The following is a 19,804-nucleotide window of genomic DNA, read 5'->3' as shown; positions in this document are numbered from 1 at the left end:
TGCAGACAGTCATTTTCATACAATCCAATGATTAGTAACTAGTCAAAACCAGTCAAAGCAATAAATCAGTGTACCACTGGAGCTGCTTTTTAGTCCTTAAAAGGAGAAAATTGAGAAATTTTATACTGGAAGCTGTAAGATATTGTTTAATCAAATACTAGTTAGTATGACTGCATAATGAATAATGGTATTAGATACCACTTGTTTCGTTCTGAATATTCTTCCTTTATTGTAAGTGACATTCATTCACAGTGATGTTTGTAACAGGCAGGAATAGTGAGTTGTTCTTGCAGTATTAAAACCAGAATTAACAGGAAGAGTAAATAATTGGTTTCATCAGGCTGGGCCTGTTTGGAACATAAGCCTCGCCATCTAATTCTGTTTTCCCACCATATTTCTGTGTCCAATCTGGTCAAGCCCGAGGTTACTTTTTGAACCAGGTAGTCCTTGGTCTTTCTCTTGGTCATTTCCTTCACACCCCCATTTCATGTATCTTCTTGGGAATCCTCTTTTTTTCCCAGTCTCTTTAAGTGCTCATACCATGTTAACCTTGATGTTTCTACCATGCTGTGCAAGGGGTTCCTCTTTCACTATTTACCTTACCCTTCAATTTCTCATCCTCTCTCCCCTTGTTAATCCTGTTTTCTTTTGAGGAACTTCATTTCACATACATGTAATCTGCTTGCAACTCTTTCCTTTGTTGCCTTTGTTTGAGATGCATGGATCAGTATTGGGATGTAGTAACTTCTATATGTTACTTCTTTGCATTTTTGTGGGGTATCTTCAGTGCTTCTGCCTGTCTGCCACATTTACTGATATCTTTCTCATTTCTTCCATTTTCCACCGTCGCATTTCCCAAGTACTTGACACTTTCCACCTTAATTATTCACCATCAATCCTTCTTTCGCTAATTGGTCCATCTTACTTTCTAGATGCAACCAAGGTCTCAAATTTGTTTACATACTGTTTCACAGTTTCTTCCCAAGCATCCAGCTGTTTCCGAATCTCCTCCTTGCTGTTTCTCCAGATCGTCAAGTCAACCATGGACAGCACTGCTTTCATCTTCTCCAGCTTTTCCTGCCAACGTAGTTACTATTTCATACAAGACTACAGTGAAGGGGAGATGTGACAATGCACTGCCCTATTTCACACAAATTTGTCCTTTCATTTCCCACTTTCACCCAACTCAAGACTTCCACAGTACATATCCTCCACTCTTCTTCTTGCCTCTTTCCACTTCCTTCTTTTCTAGTGCTTGATAGACCTTTCTTTGACAGATACCCTTTCTGTATCGAGAATGGCAGTTACTGGTCATACCCAAATTCATAGCGGTGCTCCTGGATCACTGCAGATACGAGGTCAGCAGTTGACCTCCCAGGTCTGAAGCCATGTGGCTTCTCTCTCAATTTACGAGGTGCACTCAAGTTCTAAGGCCTCCGATTTTTTTTCTCCGGACTGGAAAGAGATAGAAACATGCGCATTGTTTTAAAATGAGGCCGCGTTCATTGTCAATACGTCCCAGAGATGGCATACCGTACGGCAGATGGAATTTTAGCGCCAGCGGCAAGAATGAGAACTGTTTTAAATACTTAAAATGGCGACGTTTTCCTTACTTGAACAGCGTGCAATCATTCGTTTTCTGAATTTGCGTGGTGTGAAACCAATTGAAATTCATCGACAGTTGAAGGAGACATGTGGTGATGGAGTTATGGATGTGTCGAAAGTGCGTTCGTGGGTGCGACAGTTTAATGAAGGCAGAACATCGTGTGGCAACAAACTGAAACAACCTCGGGCTCGCACAAGCCGGTCTGACGACATGATCGAGAAAGTCGAGAGAATTGTTTTGGGGGATCGCCGAATGACTGTTAAACAGATCGCCTCCAGAGTTGGCATTTCTGTGGGTTCTGTGCACACAATCCTGCATGACGACCTGAAAATGGGAAAAGTGTCATCCAGGTGGGTGCCATGAATGCTGACGGACGACCACATGGCTGCATGTTCTCTCAGGATATGTATGTTATTACTCCCTAAAAATTTGAATACTCGAAGTGGTTTCTGAGATTTAGGGGAAAATGCAACAAAAAATTTAAATTTTCAAGAATGACTTCTAAAGTTTCAAAAGACTGTAACTCTCTTAATATATGCCTATTTTTTTTTTATTTTTAGTCACTCAGAAGCTCCCTGCACCATACTGTATATCAACCTCTTTTTCCATGTTTTTTCTTCTTTTTGGACTTCTTAGTGGACAACTGTGCTGCATACCCTGCTTTATCAATGCAAACCCTGTCCATCTGTTCAAGTTCTCTGATGCAGTTTGCTCCAGGATTAATTCCCATATGCTGCAGCACTTTCACCCTACCAATGTCCCCTTTTAATGTCTTCATTCCAACAAAAAACATTTAGTTCTATCAGCAGTTAGGGGTTTATCGCTACGCCTACCTATCGAACACCAGTCTTCGTCATCTGGTATATCCAAATTCGCTACTAAAACTAAAACTACAGCGCTAAAATTATCCACATTCACAGGACTGCTCGCCCGTCGTTTCCCTCTTGTATGCGTACCACAAAACAACCTCATGGATCCAAAAATTCATTATCTTCAAATGGTTCAATAACACATACCGTACCCACCAGTAGATTTGACTCTACACCTACCCAAAGCGACTTCCCGGTGCCACCAGACATACACTCATGTGAATTAAGCCTTAATGCTAATGTACATGGTTCAATTGGTTTATTCATTACGTAGAACGCCCCTCACGACAGCTCTGCATTGACAACAGTTTCCCCTAGCGGAAATAACATTCCACAGTTTGATTTCCAAGGTCAATTTTGCCATGATTTTGATGCAACAAATCTACTCCTAGGATCGTGTCGTAGCCCTTGCTTACCCATAGTACTACCTCCATGCCTGCATCAAATCAGACTCTCTCTATACGAAAGTCAACTGACTACAAAGGTGTGACCTTTTTCCCCACCCCACGCAACCTATAACATGGTGGATAACTTTAAAGATAACAAACAATGAATCACTTGTGAGTGAGGCCATAGACAGTGACGCAACAGACAAAAGTCCCACCTGTAGCATGGGTACTGTGTGTGGCAAGCTGAGAAGCTTCAGAAAGAATAATTTGACAGGGAAGTGATGATGGGTATAAGCCTTGAACCTCTATCAACATAAATTTAAAATCAGATTTTTCGGAAACAGACACAAATAGAAGTGACGATGGTATTATGATGTAGACTTTGGAACACAGTAATAATGTTTCTTAGCTTTAAAGACTCTTGGTTTAAAAAAATGTTTGTCAACATATCAGTTTAATGAGAACTTCCTAACCTTTTTGATTAGGACTTTGTATCCTTTTAATTATGCATTAGTTAAACACATTGCCCAGGGAGAAGTTGCGCTTCTCCCACCATGTTGCAAACCTCTGTCATTTTCAAGGGACAAACTGGATAAGGCCCTAAAATGACAGTAACTGTTACTTGTCACAATAACAGTTGTTTACGATGTTATCAATCAGATTCCCTGGAGTTATTTGAAGATGATGGTTGTTTGCTTGTTCAATGGATTATATTGCGGTCTCTCACTGTAATATTGAACGTGTTAGTTTACACTCGCAACACCCGTTAACAACAAAAAATATGACAATTTACTGACCATTTTTACGATAGTCTTTCTTACCACTAATTCTTTTTCACACGCAGTGATTACACTTAACTATCGTCAAACACGTACACATGCACGTACACACCTTACACATTTTTAAAAATTCTATTGAGCAGAAGTAGTTGTTAAGCAAATATGATTTTGGTTTGTGCTTGAAGTTAATTTTGTTGTGTATTAAATTTTTACTTATAATGCAGTTCAAATTGCATTAAATGGTAATTATTGCAAGCATTTTCAATGTCGCTTTCAGAAGAATTGTACTTCACGAAGCATGTCAGCTTTTCTCACCTCCAGACATCACACAGAGTAAATTTGTGGAGCTGTGGCCAATTAACATTTCTCTCATGACGATTGGTTTTAATATGTATTATTCCCCTCATTGATTTGAACGTATAATACAATGTGCCATAGGCAAATTAGCCTGACTGTTATCTACAACAATGTTGTTCGGCGATGTGGACTAAGTTTGCCCGCACTCTGCTGCTGCGCATGTGCAGTTCTCATCCCCCCATCCACTTCCTTTTCGCTCCGACTATGTGCGGAAGTGTTGCCGTCCTAGGTGACGTTAGCTTTAGCGTTACTGTAACCTAATAACTTTCCGTATTCAGTCGCAGCAAATCTGCAGAACTCCTTCAGTGATTCTGTACCAGGGGTGGTCAGGATTTCAGCCCGGGCCCGAGTGCCAAAGCGCTCAGTTTCACTTTACATTTCCATCACCACCGAGCCGTGCTGTCTGTGTGTGAGGAGGGGGTGAACAATGTAGATCACAAACAAAACAAGTTTTCAGTATTAATTAATTATTTTTTGCATGCTGAAGATGTATAATTTTATCTGGTACAGGCGCAGACACTTTAGAGGTTTGCACTCAAGTTGCCATCTAATCATGACTTATTTAGCTTCATAATCAAAAAATGACCTTTAACACAAATGTTGATTGAAATATTGTAGCAGTTTTGCAACCTCATTATGGAGACTTGTAAAATGAAGACGTCCTGGACAGTTACATCTGCACATGCAAAGGGGCACTTTCAGTTGAAACAGCAAATGCTCTTGAAAACAGATGTAAGATTGTCATTGTCACCAAACCCTTTATAAAACTGTTGTAATTCTTTCAAAGCCACAATGAATTCATCAAACCTTGCACTTTCTTTAATGCCAGTGAGCTTAGGAAACTGGATTGCTTCTACAAAGCGATTTTCTTTTTAAATGCATCCCCATCAAATCAGGAGGAAGTTACCGCCCAGTGTCTTAGAGTGGGCAAGTCTACTTAAAATATGAAGTCTGCTATCCACTACAGATGTCCTAATTTTTGTTCTTGCACTCTGTTTTTCTTCATAAATTCAACAGTTGGGAGATCAAAGTTAAAAAATCGTCCCAGGTGTGCCTCCTTGACACAATACAACGGTCCTTGAGAAAGTAATACCCCACTTTTTTTTCTCGGAACATATTTATTGTTAAGAGTCAGAATTTGGTGACAATATACATCAACATGTCTTGTCCATGTACTATTTTTCTACATAGTCTTCATCACGTTGTATTGCTATACGCCAATGCTGTGGAAGAGCACATATTCCCTGCTGGTATAAGCTCTTGTCCTGTAGGCATAGCCATGTTTTCATTGCTTGACTGACACTCTTTGTCATCTTCAAAGTATGTACCCCATAGAGATTCTTTAAGTGGCCCAAAGAGATGGAAGTCCGAGGGTGCCAGGTCTGGACTGTGGGGTGGATGAGGCAGTGATGTCCAACCCAATTTGGCGATGTGTTCCCAGGTTCTCAGAATTGTGTGTGGGCATGCATTATCGTGTTGGAGCAAGATTTCCTGCTGGATTCTTGTTCAGTTGAACATGGCAGAAACGGTTCTTGAGAGTCTTCATGTAGGCCTCAGAATTGATTGTTGACCATTTTGACATCACATCCATGAGAATGACACAACAATCCCAGAAGACTGTCACCATGACTTTTCTGGCAGCAGGGAGGTTGTCTTGAATTTCTTCTTTTGTGGTGAATGAGGATGATGCCACTCCAAGGACTGCCTTTTTGTTTCCGGTGGAAAGCGGTGTACCAACTTTGGTACCCCATAACGATCCGTGACAGAAAGTCCTCTCCATCTGTCTCAAAACACTCGAACAATTCAGATGAAATGGCCTTTCTTTGAATCTTATGGTTCGCTGTGAGCATCACTTTGAAAATCCAAGAGTCTCAATCATTGCAGAACCACTTCCAATGCTGACAGAAAACTGTAGACTCAATTGTGGAGTTATGATGTGCCAGGTGGCATCTGTGCAATTCAGTATGTCTGGAGCAGTGGTTGTGACAGGACATCTCGAGCATGGCTGATCACAGAGCTCTATTTCTGCATATCCTGAGGTTGTAACTGTCTTTATCCATTGCCCAATTGTAGTCCTATCAACTGCAGCATTGCCACACACTGCACACAATAATTCAATAACAGCACACTGCTTGTAATGCGAGTCTTATGTACATGCTTCATTTCCATTGAAAACTGTTGCAAAGGAAAATAGAATAATGGGAGTGACTTTAAAAATGTTTAATATTCATACCACCAGTTTCTTGAAGTGCTAAATGCCTGCAAATTTAGCACAAAGTGCTTCTATAATTTCTTTCTCTTTAATTGTCATTGAAAGGTTTAAATTCCCTGTTACTCGCATTTATTTTAAAGGATTGTGATCATTGATTGCTAGACTGCATTTTTGTGCAAACAGCCACTAGACCTGCACGTCATTCATACCACGAACAAATAGCAAAGTGTAAACAGTGCTGACACCATGATTCTGCCAAAGTCTGAGAGTTGTACCGACTGCAAAATGCAGCACCACAATACTAAATGAAATGTCATGCTGTTCTGGGTATTTCCTATTAAAGTCAAGTTGCAGGCTCGACCTTGGCCTTCACATTGTACACACGTTAAGTTAGACACTGTGTGGCCAGCCCTGTTCTATGGGGTGTTTGTGTGAAAATGACGGTAAATTTTGTGAATAACCATTTGTACATCAATAGGTATACAATCTGCAGCAGTCTTAATCGTGTTGTGCGCTATATCGCATTAAACCCCAAAAAATTCACAAATTCTATACCATTTTAAGTTTGTGAAAAATATTTCTTGTTCTGTTACATGCTGCTCCAACCAAGAACTATTGGTATTATTACCACAAAGCATTAGTTTTTTTTTTTTTTCCCCAAGCACATCAGTCAGGTAGTTGGTAACAGTATCTGCTGTTTTGCCAGAACGTCCATCAGGATCAAAAATTCTGACATGGACACCATGTAATGGTAAAAAGTACCTATCGTAACAGAAAAATCTCTCTCTCTCCCTCCCTCTATGATTGGAAGCATCTAACACTATAACATAACTGACTTCTTGTCACTCTTTTTGTAACATTTCACAAGGAGGGGTAGATATGTTCGAAACAATGGCTTCAGTCTTTGTGTAACAGAGAGAATTTCTATTCAAAGCAGTGTCATTTGAGCAAAAACTATCATTTTCTTTAGCCATATGGTAAGCACAGGCGCTTTCAATCCCAGCCAACTGCAATTCAGTCTGTTGCTGAATTTGGCTAGAAAAATGAAGTTATGCTTTTGGATGACACAACAGCAATTTCTGGTTTTTTATGTTTACTTGAATTTGGATGTTGCTCCATGACATGTGCATAACTTAGTGTTACGAATGGTGCAATGAGCATCAGAATCTGACTGCATTACATATTATAAGTAAAAAAGCTGTATTTGTTGATTTTTATGCATAATTATTGCAAGTAAATTCAAAGGTCTCTTATGAATTGCAAGTCCTGTATCACATGCTAAAAAATTTACTTTTCTTGCAATGCAGCAGTGAGCATATACTGCCATTTTGTCATCTTTAATCTGTCATGAAACAATGCACATCACACTCCAACTGTTACTGAGAGATCGGAATTGAATTGCCAAAGTGAAGCACAGGAAACAAAACGTTGTCAGCATTGTGGTCATTTATATTTGTTTTTCATAACTAATTTTGTCTATTGAAACAACTTTCATTCTTAGTAATTATGGACATGAATCTTCAAATACGATGTGTGACAAAGTAATGAGACTGATGTGGGGGCAAAAAAAAAAAAAAAAATTGTTGCTTACTGTTTTAGTCAAGTTTAGTGTTGTCTTCTCTAAAGTAGCTCCCTTCTGATTGCACACACTTTTTCCAGCACTTCTGACATTGATGTAACATTTCTGGAACTCATCTTCTGTGATATCCTCCAACACCGTTATCACAGGTTTTTGGAAATCTTGTGTTGTTTGAAAATGGTGTCCCTTGACTGCTGTTTTGACTCTTAGAAATAGAGAAAAGTAGCATGGAGCGATATCTGGTGAATAAGGTGGCTGTGGTAGTACTGAAATTTGTTTGGAGGTTAAAAATTGCTGCACTGACAGAGCAGTATGGGATAGCGCATTATTGTGATGCAGAATGCAATTATCAGCAATGTTGACATGGACATGAGGAACTCTTTTACGACGTCTTTCTAAAATTTCTTTGTAGTAATATTGGTTAACTGTTTGTCCAGGAAGCACTCACTCTTTATGAACAGTTCCGTTGGAATAAAAGAAGCACATAAGCATGCATTTCAATTTTGACTTTGACATGCGAGTTTTTTTGGTTGGGTGATCCCTTTGAGGTCATGACAAAGCCTTCTGAAGCTTACTGTAAGTAGTCGCATTTTCACCCAATTTAACGCAAAAAGAAATGGCATACCGTTGCACAATATTACGTGGTTCCATTTCCGTGATGAGACACACAAACAGGTGTTAAATTATTAACAGCACAACTCACGACTGAACAGTTGCATCGATGTGCCGCTTGGACTAGAAGCAGCTTATAGACCAAGGTCAAAGATATTGCGCCTAGGCAAGCCTGCAGGGTTGCCACTTCCTGCAAAGAAAATCAGTCTCATTACTTTATTGTTGCACCTCGTATTATGTAGTATAACAAAGAGAATAAAAAATAAATGCCATTTTCTAACAAAATGGGACAAAGTGGCATACTGGCAAAATCTTTCAGGACACCAGGAATGAATGTTCAAAAACAGTACTGTCCTTTCCAGAAAAGGCCATCTGGTCATTTTATCATAGGTGATTGCATCTTCTGCGAAACAATGAGATTACATTAATGTTGTCTGCAACATCATAATAAATGAGAGGCTGTTGAAAATTAATGCCTATGAATTATGTGAAAACCAGTAAAGCTTTCTAAATAAAACAAACATTAATAACATTCTACACCAACAGTGTAGGAGAAGACAGATTACTACCTACTGTTAAGAAGACATGTCAAGTTGCAGACAGGCATAATTAAGACACACACAGCTTTCAACCACAGCCTTTGTCAGTACACACACACACACACACACGCGCGCGCAAGCACATGCAAGCAGCAATCTGGAGGGGGCGGGGAAGGGATGGTAGTGTACAGGTGGGGACAGAAACAAAACTAGTTTTGTCGATTGTGCAGGGACTAGACTGTCAACAGGCACAGTGTCAGAATTTTGTTTGGCAGGAAGGTGGAGAAAAATGGAGCAAAGAAGGAGAGGAGTGGGAAAGACGAGCAGATGATTTGGCAGAGGGCGGGTGGGACACGAGAATGGGCAGGAAATGATAGGACAGAGGGGATGCAGGATGTGGGGACGGTATGTTACCACAGGTTGAGGCTAGGATAATTACGGGAGCAGAGAATTTGTTGTAAGGATAACTCCTATACGTGTGTGTGTGTGTGTGTGTGTGTGTGTGTGTGCGCGCGCTGCGCGCACACACACTTCCTTCCAACTATTTGACACAGTTTCTTGTTGGAGGGATGTTTGTTATGTATTTATTAAAATCGAAGCTAACTGAACCACAAATTCCATACAGGAGGTGACAGAGACCCATAGGTCACTGGAGCCAAGTTTAACTTTAGCTGTTTCTCAATGCCACTGGCACTTAATGTCCATTTCACCCATGTTTGCTGTGGTGTGAGCTGTGAATTAGGGCAGTACTTCTCCATTTTCCTTAGTAAAGAAATTTGCAATAAGATTTGGATACAGTAGTCATTCAAGGCTTCACACGTTACTCTCTTAACAGCTAAATTTGTTTTATTCAGCATATATACAGTTATAGCCCTACACTGTATTTTACACCTACTGTGCAGAAGTCACTATTTCTCTAGAACTTTCTTCATAGTGACTATACCATGGATCATCCCTTTCATGATAATTGTGTTGTTCTATACAGGGTGTTACAAAAAGGTACGGCCAAACTTTCAGGAAACATTCCTCACACACAAAGAAAGAAAATATGTTATGTGGACATGTGTTCGGAAACACTTACTTTCCATGTTAGACCTCATTTTATTACTTCTCTTCAAATCACATTAATCATGGAATGGAAACACACAGCAACGGAATGTACCAGTGTGGCTTCAAACACTTTTTTTACAGGAAATGTTCAAAATGTCCTCCGTTAGCGAGGATACATGCATCCACCCTCCGTCGCATGGAATCCCTGATGCAGCCCTGGAGAATGGCTTATTGTATCATAGCCGTCCACAATACGAGCGCAAAGAGTCTCTACATTTGGTACCGGGGTTGCGTAGACAGGAGCTTTCAAATGCCCCCATAAATGAAAGTCATGAGGGTTGAGGTCAGGAGAGCATGGAGGCCATGGAATTGGTCCGCCTCTACCAACCCATCGGTCTCCGAATCTGTTGTTGAGAAGCGTACGAACACTTCGACTGAAATGTGCAGGAGCTCCATCGTGCATGAACCACATGTTGTGTCGTACTTGTAAAGGCACATGTTCTAGCAGCACAGGTAGAGTATCCCGTATGAAATCATGGCCGTGAATCGAGGAGGTACAGTACATACTGACGAAACTAAAATGAGCTCTAACATGGAAATTAAGCGTTTCCGGACACATGTCCACATAAAATCTTTTCTTTATTTGTGTGTGAGGAATGTTTCCTGAAAGTTTGGCCGTACCTTTTCGTAACACCCTGTATACATAGCTATTCATGCATCATCCTTTAAAGTTGAGTCAGAGTTCTACTACGATCTCCTGTCTAGAGGTAAATGTTGGTAAAATTGTTCTTGGCTATGTGACACGACTGTTTCCTGATCGAATTTATGATATATGTAATTCATCGCACTTGATTTAGCTGCTTTTTGTACTGTAGTTGTCACTGTTGACAACTACCTCGCATATCCTGGAAGAGGGCAGTCCTACTTGTTGCCATTATGTCTAATATATTTCCAACATGAGTGGGTTTCTGAACTAAATGTTGTTAGTTTTCAGAGAAGGCATTTAGTTACTTATTGCAGGATATCGTGTCATGTCCACCACATTAATACTCTTTAATTTCCCATACCAGTTGCTGGGAAAATTGATGACAGTAAAACTCTAACAACAAACTGCAGTTTTGTCTGAAGTTTTTGGTTATGTCTGTTATGTTAAAGATCCAATAAAGTTTAAGCTCACCTTTGATATTGGCTCTTGTTTGCAGCAAGTTTCATGTCTGCTGCACCATCTACATTTCCCATTAGCCTGTCCATTCTATATGAATTTAGATTTACCCCAAAATTCTTACTACAGTCAATTTTATACTTAAACCTGCTCAGCTTCTGTAACTATTATCATATGAGCTCCACAGCTTTTTAAGGCTGCTTTAAATCCAGGTACTTGACTGTGAAAGTGTAATCTTTGACTGGAATTTTGATATATTTGAACTGATAACGGTTAAGAGAGCCCTACCCTTACGTGCTTTCTTCCTCAGGACAGCAGGTTTTTCAACAAATTAAGTGCTTTCTGCAGAGACAGCAGTATCCATTGTAGAGGACAAGACTTGAGAGGTGCCTTTTGTATATCCACTGCATTCCTCTCAGCAACTCATCCAACACGCACATTCACAAAAATTTCCAATAGCTGGAGAGCAGTCAGAGCAATTTCCAGCTGCTTTTGAACAGCATCCACAGTGAGGCTGCATTATTACTGCTGCAATGTGCATCAGAACACTAAACAATCGACTTTAAATCACACTCAGTAGTATTGGTTTAAGTTTTGGATTTGTTTTGCTACAAGTATTGCATGTTTCCTGTAAAATTTGAAGCTTCATCACCCAAGAAATTGGTTGGGTAAAAGAATGAATGAAAAACCTAGGATAAAATTTACACGTATCTTTCTCAAACCTTTTTTCCTTCTTCAAGGCTATGCTCACTCACAAACTCTTACAACAATGCTGAGAACAGTGTAAATGTACAATAAATACTGATAAAAATTACTAATATAGAATGGTATATGGTAAGATCGTTATAATGTGCACAAAACAAAATATGGCAACACAGAGGTTGAATTTGTAATTGTGATAATGACACCTCAAACGCTGACTCGAAGAAATAGGTCAGTGAGTAGAAAAAGTGGGAATATTATTTCAACAGAAGTGCATAATGCATTCCATAGTAAATTTGACCAACACTCATTAACATCTGAAAAATTTCAAAAGTACAACTTCTTCATATAAATAGACAGTGTAATTTGGGGACGACTGGTTATGAGTGAGGATACTGTTGCCAAAAGTTCCTACAAAACACATATTAAGTTGACAAGTAGTAGAAATTTGAATGTGATCTGGCACACGTGGTCACACAAAGGAAGTAAACTTATATATGTAAATAAATGTGTGAAATGCATGGATTATTATTAGTATTTTAACTCTGCTTATGTTGTGAAATCTATGGCAACCCTTCCACAAAAACTCTTTAAACTTAGAGGACTCAGAATTTCAGCATGTAACTATGGCAATGCATGAGAAACAATGTCGATTTTAAGAGTTTGTGCATACATGGAGTAACCTCTCCTTCAGCATGACAACACCTAAGTACTGCAGTAATCAGACGTCTTGAGTTCACTTTCATGGATCATCCTCTTTAAAGTCCCAATTTGGCCCCCATCCGATTTTCATCTCTTTCAAAACAGAAAGAACACCTTCAGTTGTGGCTCTGTCAAAAAAAAGTCAAACATTCTACAGTGACAGTTTGAACAAGCCGGTCTCTTATTGGGAGAAATTGTGTTTGACGTCAGGGTGACTATATTGAAAATTAAATATGTAGACATGAATATATATGTAGAATGTTAATAAAGTTTGTTTTATTTAAAAAGCTGTAAGAGTTTTCAAATAAAAAAATTCAGAGGCTTCACTTTTCAGCACACCCTTGTACACTAACTTGTTGAAGATGAACACTGCATCAGTTTATAAAGTGAAAATAATCTTTGAGCACCAACAAAGCTGATCTTCCTCTCGGGGTGGCTGACTGTGTTATTTCTTTTCCTAGAGTTGGTACTTGAACCACAATTGCAGTTCCTATTTTTATTATTTGCCCTGTACTTAATGAGCTTGTTTCTAATATATTTCTTAATGTCATTCTATATTTTGTTCTTTAGTGTATTTTTAATACATTTGCTGTTTTTCTTTTAAGTAAATAAAATGCTTTTCCTCTGAGATCACATTTGTCAAAGAGGCTATAACTAAAATGTAGTTCTCATATATTGTTTAAGAACTGTTGTATAGATCACCTTTTATTGAAGTTTCTCAGTTTTAGACATTTATTCTTGACTTTCTTTTGTTGTTTTAGAAAGTAAAAATCCTTGAATTTGATCGAGCAAATTTTCACATTAAAGCTCGAGGATATGGTGAAGAATTCCAACTAGGGAAGCATCCACAGGGCACAGAAGTGAAAGCAATAACCTATTCAAACATGCAGGTTCATGATAATGAAGGACAGCATGAAGTGTTTGTAATTATTGATATTTAAAAAAATGCATCAAAGTGTACAAAACTTAGACTTAAGCACATAGCTCATTTTTATGAGCCATTCTTATGTACAGAACAGTGATGTTAAAGTGGTTTGTGTCACCTGCTCTTGTTTTGTACGATACTATTTGAATATTATCGTTTCTTCATACATGTCAGTTACACTTGCTTGTAGACATGCCCTGTGAATAAAAGCCTTTATGTAAATATGTGCTACATTTCACATGATCCTGGCAGTCTGGAAAGCTGTTAACAATTCTTTAAATTTCACATTATGAACATGTGTGACAACAAGGTAATATTTGCCATGGTGACAATCATTTGTCAGATTCCTATCATCGCACACTTTTTTCCAGCATAATTAAATGACCTAACAAGTCTTTATTGCCTACTTTAGAAATTTTCTGTATTATCTATTTTTATATTGTCATGCAAAGACATGGAGTTTTCACACAGTTATCCATATATACATTTTTAATGTCCTCTGTTTCAAAGCTGAACAAAGCATCAATCATAATTTCAGAGCTATGGATGATTCTTTTAGAGTCAAAAGGTGCTGAATGGAAATTTAGTTTATTGAAAGCCAATATATAACAAGATAAAATAAAATTTTCTCTTGGCCTAAGAAAGGCAATTTTCTTTTCAGCACAAATGACTTATCTGTTGTCACAAATCTGGGTAGGGGATACCAGGAGAAAAATCAACTTTCAAGGATTAAATACTCAGATGCAGTAGGAGAATATGATTGGATAACAAACACTAAGGTAAGAAAGGGGTACACCTGAGAGTAATTAACCATAATAACTGGACAACCAAACACCACGAGAAAATGCAGGTAAAAAGAAGCCACCAACTCTGTTATATGTCGAATGTTAAGAGGAAATGATTACAACTAAAAATTGTACATTCCAGGAAAGTAAGAAAACTACAGACTTCATAGGATCATCATTCATTTGAAAATATAAGAAATTACAAAACTGCAAATTTAGGTGGGCAGGGGCATTGCACTGAAAAATTAATATCTAATGATAATTAAATACCGTAAATGCATCACATAAAACAGTTTCAATTCCCTATGAGTTGCAGATGATTAACCACATAAACGAGTTTCTAAACAGATTTTGTAATTCCTTTTGAAGTGTTTAAACACATCACAGAACAGATTGTTCTAATTGCTGCAAGCAGGGATGATGGACACGTGCCACTTAATGACAACTCGTTAATCATGCAACATTTCTATTTCATCTGCATCTTTTTTTTTATTTATTTTGAAGTGCTCCTATTCTTCAAAATAAGTTTAGCAGGTCATGATCTCCAGTCTTTCTAGTTAGCTGGAAAATTATGCTCCCCCCCCCCCCCCCCCCACCACCACCACACACACCAAAATACACACACAGGGAAGTACCATTAAAGATCTCAGCAAGTAAAATGAGTGCCTATCAGTCACTTGAAACTGAGTGGGGAAGGTGGATGGAGGACTTTGGCTGTAAAACTTCAGAGAAAGTCTTATGGAACAATCTAAGATACTTGCAAAGTACTGCTCCAGTGTTAAGTCCTTACCAAATAGAGCTGACATCAAATGAATACTGAAATGAACTGTGAGGATCATGCACTAGGTGTAGCCTGTATGAAACCTTTTTTTAGAAATATTACGATTGTGGGGAAGTTTAAACTGTTAGTGTCAAAGAGAGAGTGTCCAGGGTTGACGACATGTTAAGAAAACGGACTAGGACATGTATTACATATGGTGGCAAAAGAAGCTAATTTTTTCTCTAACTTCATTTATGAATGGAATAGCATAGAGAAGGGTTAATACCGTTAGAAAGGTTACCTCAATGGTGCACTGCATAGGTATTTGTATAATGTGTATATATAAGCACATAAATACAAGGTAAAACCCAGATACTACTTAAAGTTTTCCTGACATGAGTATCCCATGAGATTTGAGGCTTGCAGCCAAATGACATCTTGCCACAATATTTCAGCTAACAAAGTACCATCTTCAGATGAGCACCATACTGGAGACTGCTGATGCATTTCGCCGACTTAATATTGAAAATTGGTGTGGTGACACATGCACACAGGTTTTCACTGCAACATGGAATCACTTTACAGCTTTCTTTCTTCTTGTTACAACTATTGTCATTTTTATGACTTTCAGTGGCTTCCCCAAACTCTTTTCCACAGTGAGAATTGGGGTGTATACAAATTAAGTAGATCTCATGCAGCACATGCTTCACCATGGCTGATTTCTCCATCTGTAATACCCGTTATGCTCATGAACTCGTATTGCTGTATCTTCCAGTCATTTCAGCTGGACTTTTCCACATATGTAGCGTACGCTTTGTACCCGTCATCCTATGTACATATCTTCGTGTGATGTGACACTTCTTATAATACTTGTGGAGTACCCATTGTTTGTCAGAACAGATGTAGTTTGTTGGGTTGAAAGAGGGGGGAAAGGGACCAAACAATGAGGTCATCAGTCCCTTGTTCCGAATAAAGTAATGCCACAAGAGTGAGAATAAAATAAACAAGACTGACTACTCAAAACAGAATGAAAGGGGAAAAAATCACAAGAATGATGAAGGACAACAAACATGTAAATGGACGAAAGGGAACAAGAAAACCACAGAAATGCAAGAAACGCGATGAAGAGATTAAAACAACAAAGCACATTACCCTGGCTGGCTGACCATGACAATAAAAAAAAAAAAAAAAAAAAAAAAAAAAAAAAAAAAAAAAAAAAAAGCCAGCCACTCTGCAATACATAAAACCTCCACCCTAGAAGCATTAGGGGGGAGGACACATGACATGTACTAAAACTTAGATCAAATAATAAAACCCACCCTCACGAATAAAATGTAAAACTAAATCAGCTGATGAGGCATTGTCAGATAAAATTAGCGGCAACGAGTACGACAACCCAAGATTTCGTCGCTGGGCAGTCAAAGTGGGACAGTGCACCAGAATGTGGCCCACTGTCAACCGGGTGCCGCATCGACACTGAGGCGGATCTTCACGGCGCAGGAGGTAACCATGGGTCACCCAAGCGTGGCCAATGCGCAGCCTGCAGAGGACACTGATTCCCTGCAAGAGGCCCACATGGAAGACTTCCACACATTCGTAGTCTCCTTAACGACATGCAGTTTGTTGTGTATACTGTTATGCCATTCCGTCTCCCAAAGCCGAAAAACACTACGGCATAAGGCAGAACACAGGTCAAGTTCAGAGATGCCCATCTCCAGACGCAGTTTCTGCGTAGCCTCTTTGGTCAGCCTGTCAGCAAGTTCGTTGCCTGGGACGCCCTGAATGACGGGACTGGTCCAGGGCATACATGGACTCCTGGATGGACGCTACCAAAGGATGGTGAGGGTAGTACTGGTCGATAGCTTGTAGACTGCTGAAGGAGTCAGTACACAGAAGAAACGATTCCCCAGGACATGAAAGGATATACTGTAGTGCATGAGAGATGGCTACCAGCTCTGCAGTGAATACACTGCAGCCATCGGGCAAGAAATGCTGTTCAAAAATGGCCTCTGAGGACGTAGCCGAAGCCAACATGACCATGAGCCATCGAGCTGTCGGTGTAAACCACTTCAGAGCCATGGAACACGTCAAGAATCGAGAGGAAGGCACAGCGAGCTGCAGGAGTAAATGAATCCTTAGGGTCATGCAAAAGTTCCAAACAAATCTGCAGCCTAGGTGTACACCATGAAGGTGTATGTGGATGAACCTGGATGGGAGGTGGTAAAGGGAAGGACTCCAGTTCAGACAGAAGGGAACGCACACGAACTGCAATCATTAGCCCTGACCTGGGCTGCTGATGTGGGAGATAAACTACTGCAGGTGGAAAAAGGAGACGGTAATTCGGATGCTCAGGAGAACTACGAATGTGTGCAACTTAACTGGTGAGTAGTTGTGCAACGGCCTCCACCAGGACACTGGTGACAGGATTCATTCTAAAAGCTCCCGTCGCCAGGTGAATGCCTCAGTGGTGAACTGGGTCGGGTACACACAATGCTGAGGGTGACACTGAACCATAAACCAGATCCCCATAGTCAAGGCGGAATTGAACAAGGGCTTTGTACAGCTGCAGCTGAGCAGAGTGATCTGCACCCCAGTTGGTGTTGCTCAGGCAGCGGAGGACATTGAGGTGCTGCCAGCACTTCTGCTTAAGCAGACGAGGGTGAGATAGCCAAGTCAATCAGGTGTCGAAAACCAGTCCTAAGAATAGATGTCTCCACTACAGTGAGTGGATCGTCATGATAAATCGTACAACGCCGACAGAAGTGCATGATACACGACTTAGCAGCCGAAAACTGGAAGCTATGGGCTAGAGCCCATGATTGCACCTTGTGGATGGCTCCCTGTAGTTGCCACTCAGCAACACCAGTACTGGTGGAGCAGTATGAAATACAGAAGTCGTCACTAACTTGGACACTGACATTGCGGAGTAACAGGAAATTCTGGATAAAAATCAAGAGCAGGCCTGTGAGACCCCATCTGTATAATGGGGCAGGGATATGATGTCGCCAGATGGTGACATACGCTTTTTGTAGATAAAAAAAGACGGCAACAAGGTGTTGGCATCTGGAAAAGGCTGTTCGGATAGCAGACTCAAGGGACCCAAGATTATCAGTGGTAGAGCAACCTAGGCAGAAGCGGCCCGAAGATGGAGCCAGCAGGCCACGTGTCTCCAGGACCCAACCCAACCACACCATACGTTTCAGCAACTTACAACCAATGTTGGTGAGGCTAATGGGCCAATAGCTATCCACATCAAAGAAAGGTTTTTATTGGGTTTGAGTGCCGAAACAATGGTGCTCTCCTGCCATTGCGATGGAAAGATGCAATCACACCAGATCCAGTTGAAGATGATGATGAGATGGCGCTTGTATTTAGATGAAGGATGTTTTATCATCTGACTATGGATCCAATCCGGCCCAGGAGCTGTGTTGGGGCAATGTCCAAGTGCGCTGAGGAGCTCCCACTCTGTAAATGGGGCGTTATAGGGTTCACTGTGGTGTGTAGTGAATGAGAGGACTTTCCTTTCCTTCCGCCATTTTGAGGGTGCGAAAGGCTGGGGGGTAGTTCTCCGATGCAGAGGCTCGAGCATAGTGCTCAGCAAAGTTCTCGCCAATCGTGTTTGCGTCGGTACATAGCACACTATTTATGTTAACACCGGAAACACCTGTTGGGGTCTGGTACCCAAAAGCACATTTGATCTTTGTCCAGACTAGAAAAGGTGGTGTATGGCACCCAATGATTGAGACTTATCTCTCCCAACACTCCTGTTTCTGTCTTATAATAAGCTGGTGAACACAGGAATGGAGCCATTTAAAGGCTATGATGTGCTCCAGGGAAGCGTGTCGCTGTAGAGGTCGCCGACGCTCTTTAATTGCGACTTCAGTGACTACTAAGGGACTGTCTTTTGCCGGAAAAGGGGGGGGGGGGGCACCCTACAGAGCGAGGGATCACGTTTTCTGCCACAGAAAAGATTGTGGTAGTCACCTACTCAACCATCACATCGATGTTACCATGTGGGGGAGAGTCAACGGTGACATCAGAGGTGAAAGTTTCCCAGTCCGCCTTGTTTAAAGCCTATCTGGGCAGGCGTCTGTGGCAGTGACAGGAAGATGGGGAAGTGGTCATTATCACACAGGTCATCATGTGCTCTCCAGTGGATTGATGGGAGAAGTCCTGGGCTGCAAATTGATAAATCAGTGGCCGAGTAATTACCTCGAGCCACACTGAAATGTGTGGTGGCCCAAGAATTTAAGAGGCAGAGGTCGAACTGAGACAGTAAGGTTTCAACATCTATGCCTCAGCCAGTAAGCAGTGTCACCCCAAAAGGGGTTATGGGCATTAAAATCTCCCAAAAGTAGAAAAGGTTTAGGGAGTTGATCAATCAGTGCAGCTCATGCATTCAGGGGTACTGCACACCATCTGGCAGAAGCTATACATTGGATATACATTGCAGACAGTTATTCTCTTCAGTTATTTTCTGCGTCGTCCATATTCTGACAGCCACAGCTTCAAGAGGGTTTGAAGGGGTAGTGTCACTACAGATGAGTTTAGGACATAAACGCAAACACTCTTATTATATTTTCTACGGTTCCTGTAATATCCCTTATAGCTGCAGAGGGCAATGCAAAAAGGTGTAAAGCTTAACAGTTGCCATAGCTCAGCCAGGTGGTGGAAAAAACCGCTGCAATTCCACTGGAGGATGATGTCATCATGAGACTGGGAAGGCATGGAACATTCAATGAGGCAGTTTACACCTCAGAGTCACCTGCTTCCACT

The 19,804-nt window shown here is 40.5% G+C and overlaps 2 protein-coding genes and 1 long non-coding RNA gene across 5 annotated transcripts in view; 2 read left to right on the top strand and 1 right to left on the bottom strand.

Annotated features, from left to right (window-relative positions):
* The window catches only part of LOC126162744 (protein archease-like), a 104,232-nt gene extending 90,527 nt beyond the window's left edge, over positions 1–13,705 (top strand). For both annotated transcript variants that reach the window (XM_049919424.1, XM_049919425.1), the window contains exon 4: positions 13,320–13,705. In XM_049919424.1, coding sequence (XP_049775381.1) covers positions 13,320–13,499 — 180 coding nt within the window. In that variant the 3' untranslated portion in view covers positions 13,500–13,705. The remainder of the gene's footprint in view (positions 1–13,319) is intronic.
* LOC126162746 (uncharacterized) overlaps positions 1–19,804 on the bottom strand; it is a 106,676-nt gene that overhangs the window by 44,905 nt on the left and 41,967 nt on the right. The window contains exon 3 of one of the 2 annotated variants that reach the window (XR_007535109.1): positions 8,417–8,593. This is a non-coding gene — a long non-coding RNA (uncharacterized LOC126162746). Of the gene's footprint in view, positions 1–4,487; positions 8,594–19,804 lie in introns of those variants that run through there. The other variant, XR_007535108.1, reaches the window with a different exon arrangement.
* Positions 14,244–19,804, top strand: part of LOC126162743 (transcription factor E2F6-like) — a 110,080-nt gene continuing 104,519 nt past the window's right edge. The window contains exon 1 of the mRNA XM_049919422.1: positions 14,244–14,262. The gene's annotated coding sequence lies outside the window, so the exon portion shown is untranslated. The remainder of the gene's footprint in view (positions 14,263–19,804) is intronic.

The sequence above is a fragment of the Schistocerca cancellata genome, chromosome 2 (assembly GCF_023864275.1).
Source record: "Schistocerca cancellata isolate TAMUIC-IGC-003103 chromosome 2, iqSchCanc2.1, whole genome shotgun sequence".
Classification (NCBI taxonomy): domain Eukaryota; kingdom Metazoa; phylum Arthropoda; class Insecta; order Orthoptera; family Acrididae; genus Schistocerca; species Schistocerca cancellata.
This window is presented reverse-complemented; position numbering and strand designations above follow the sequence as displayed.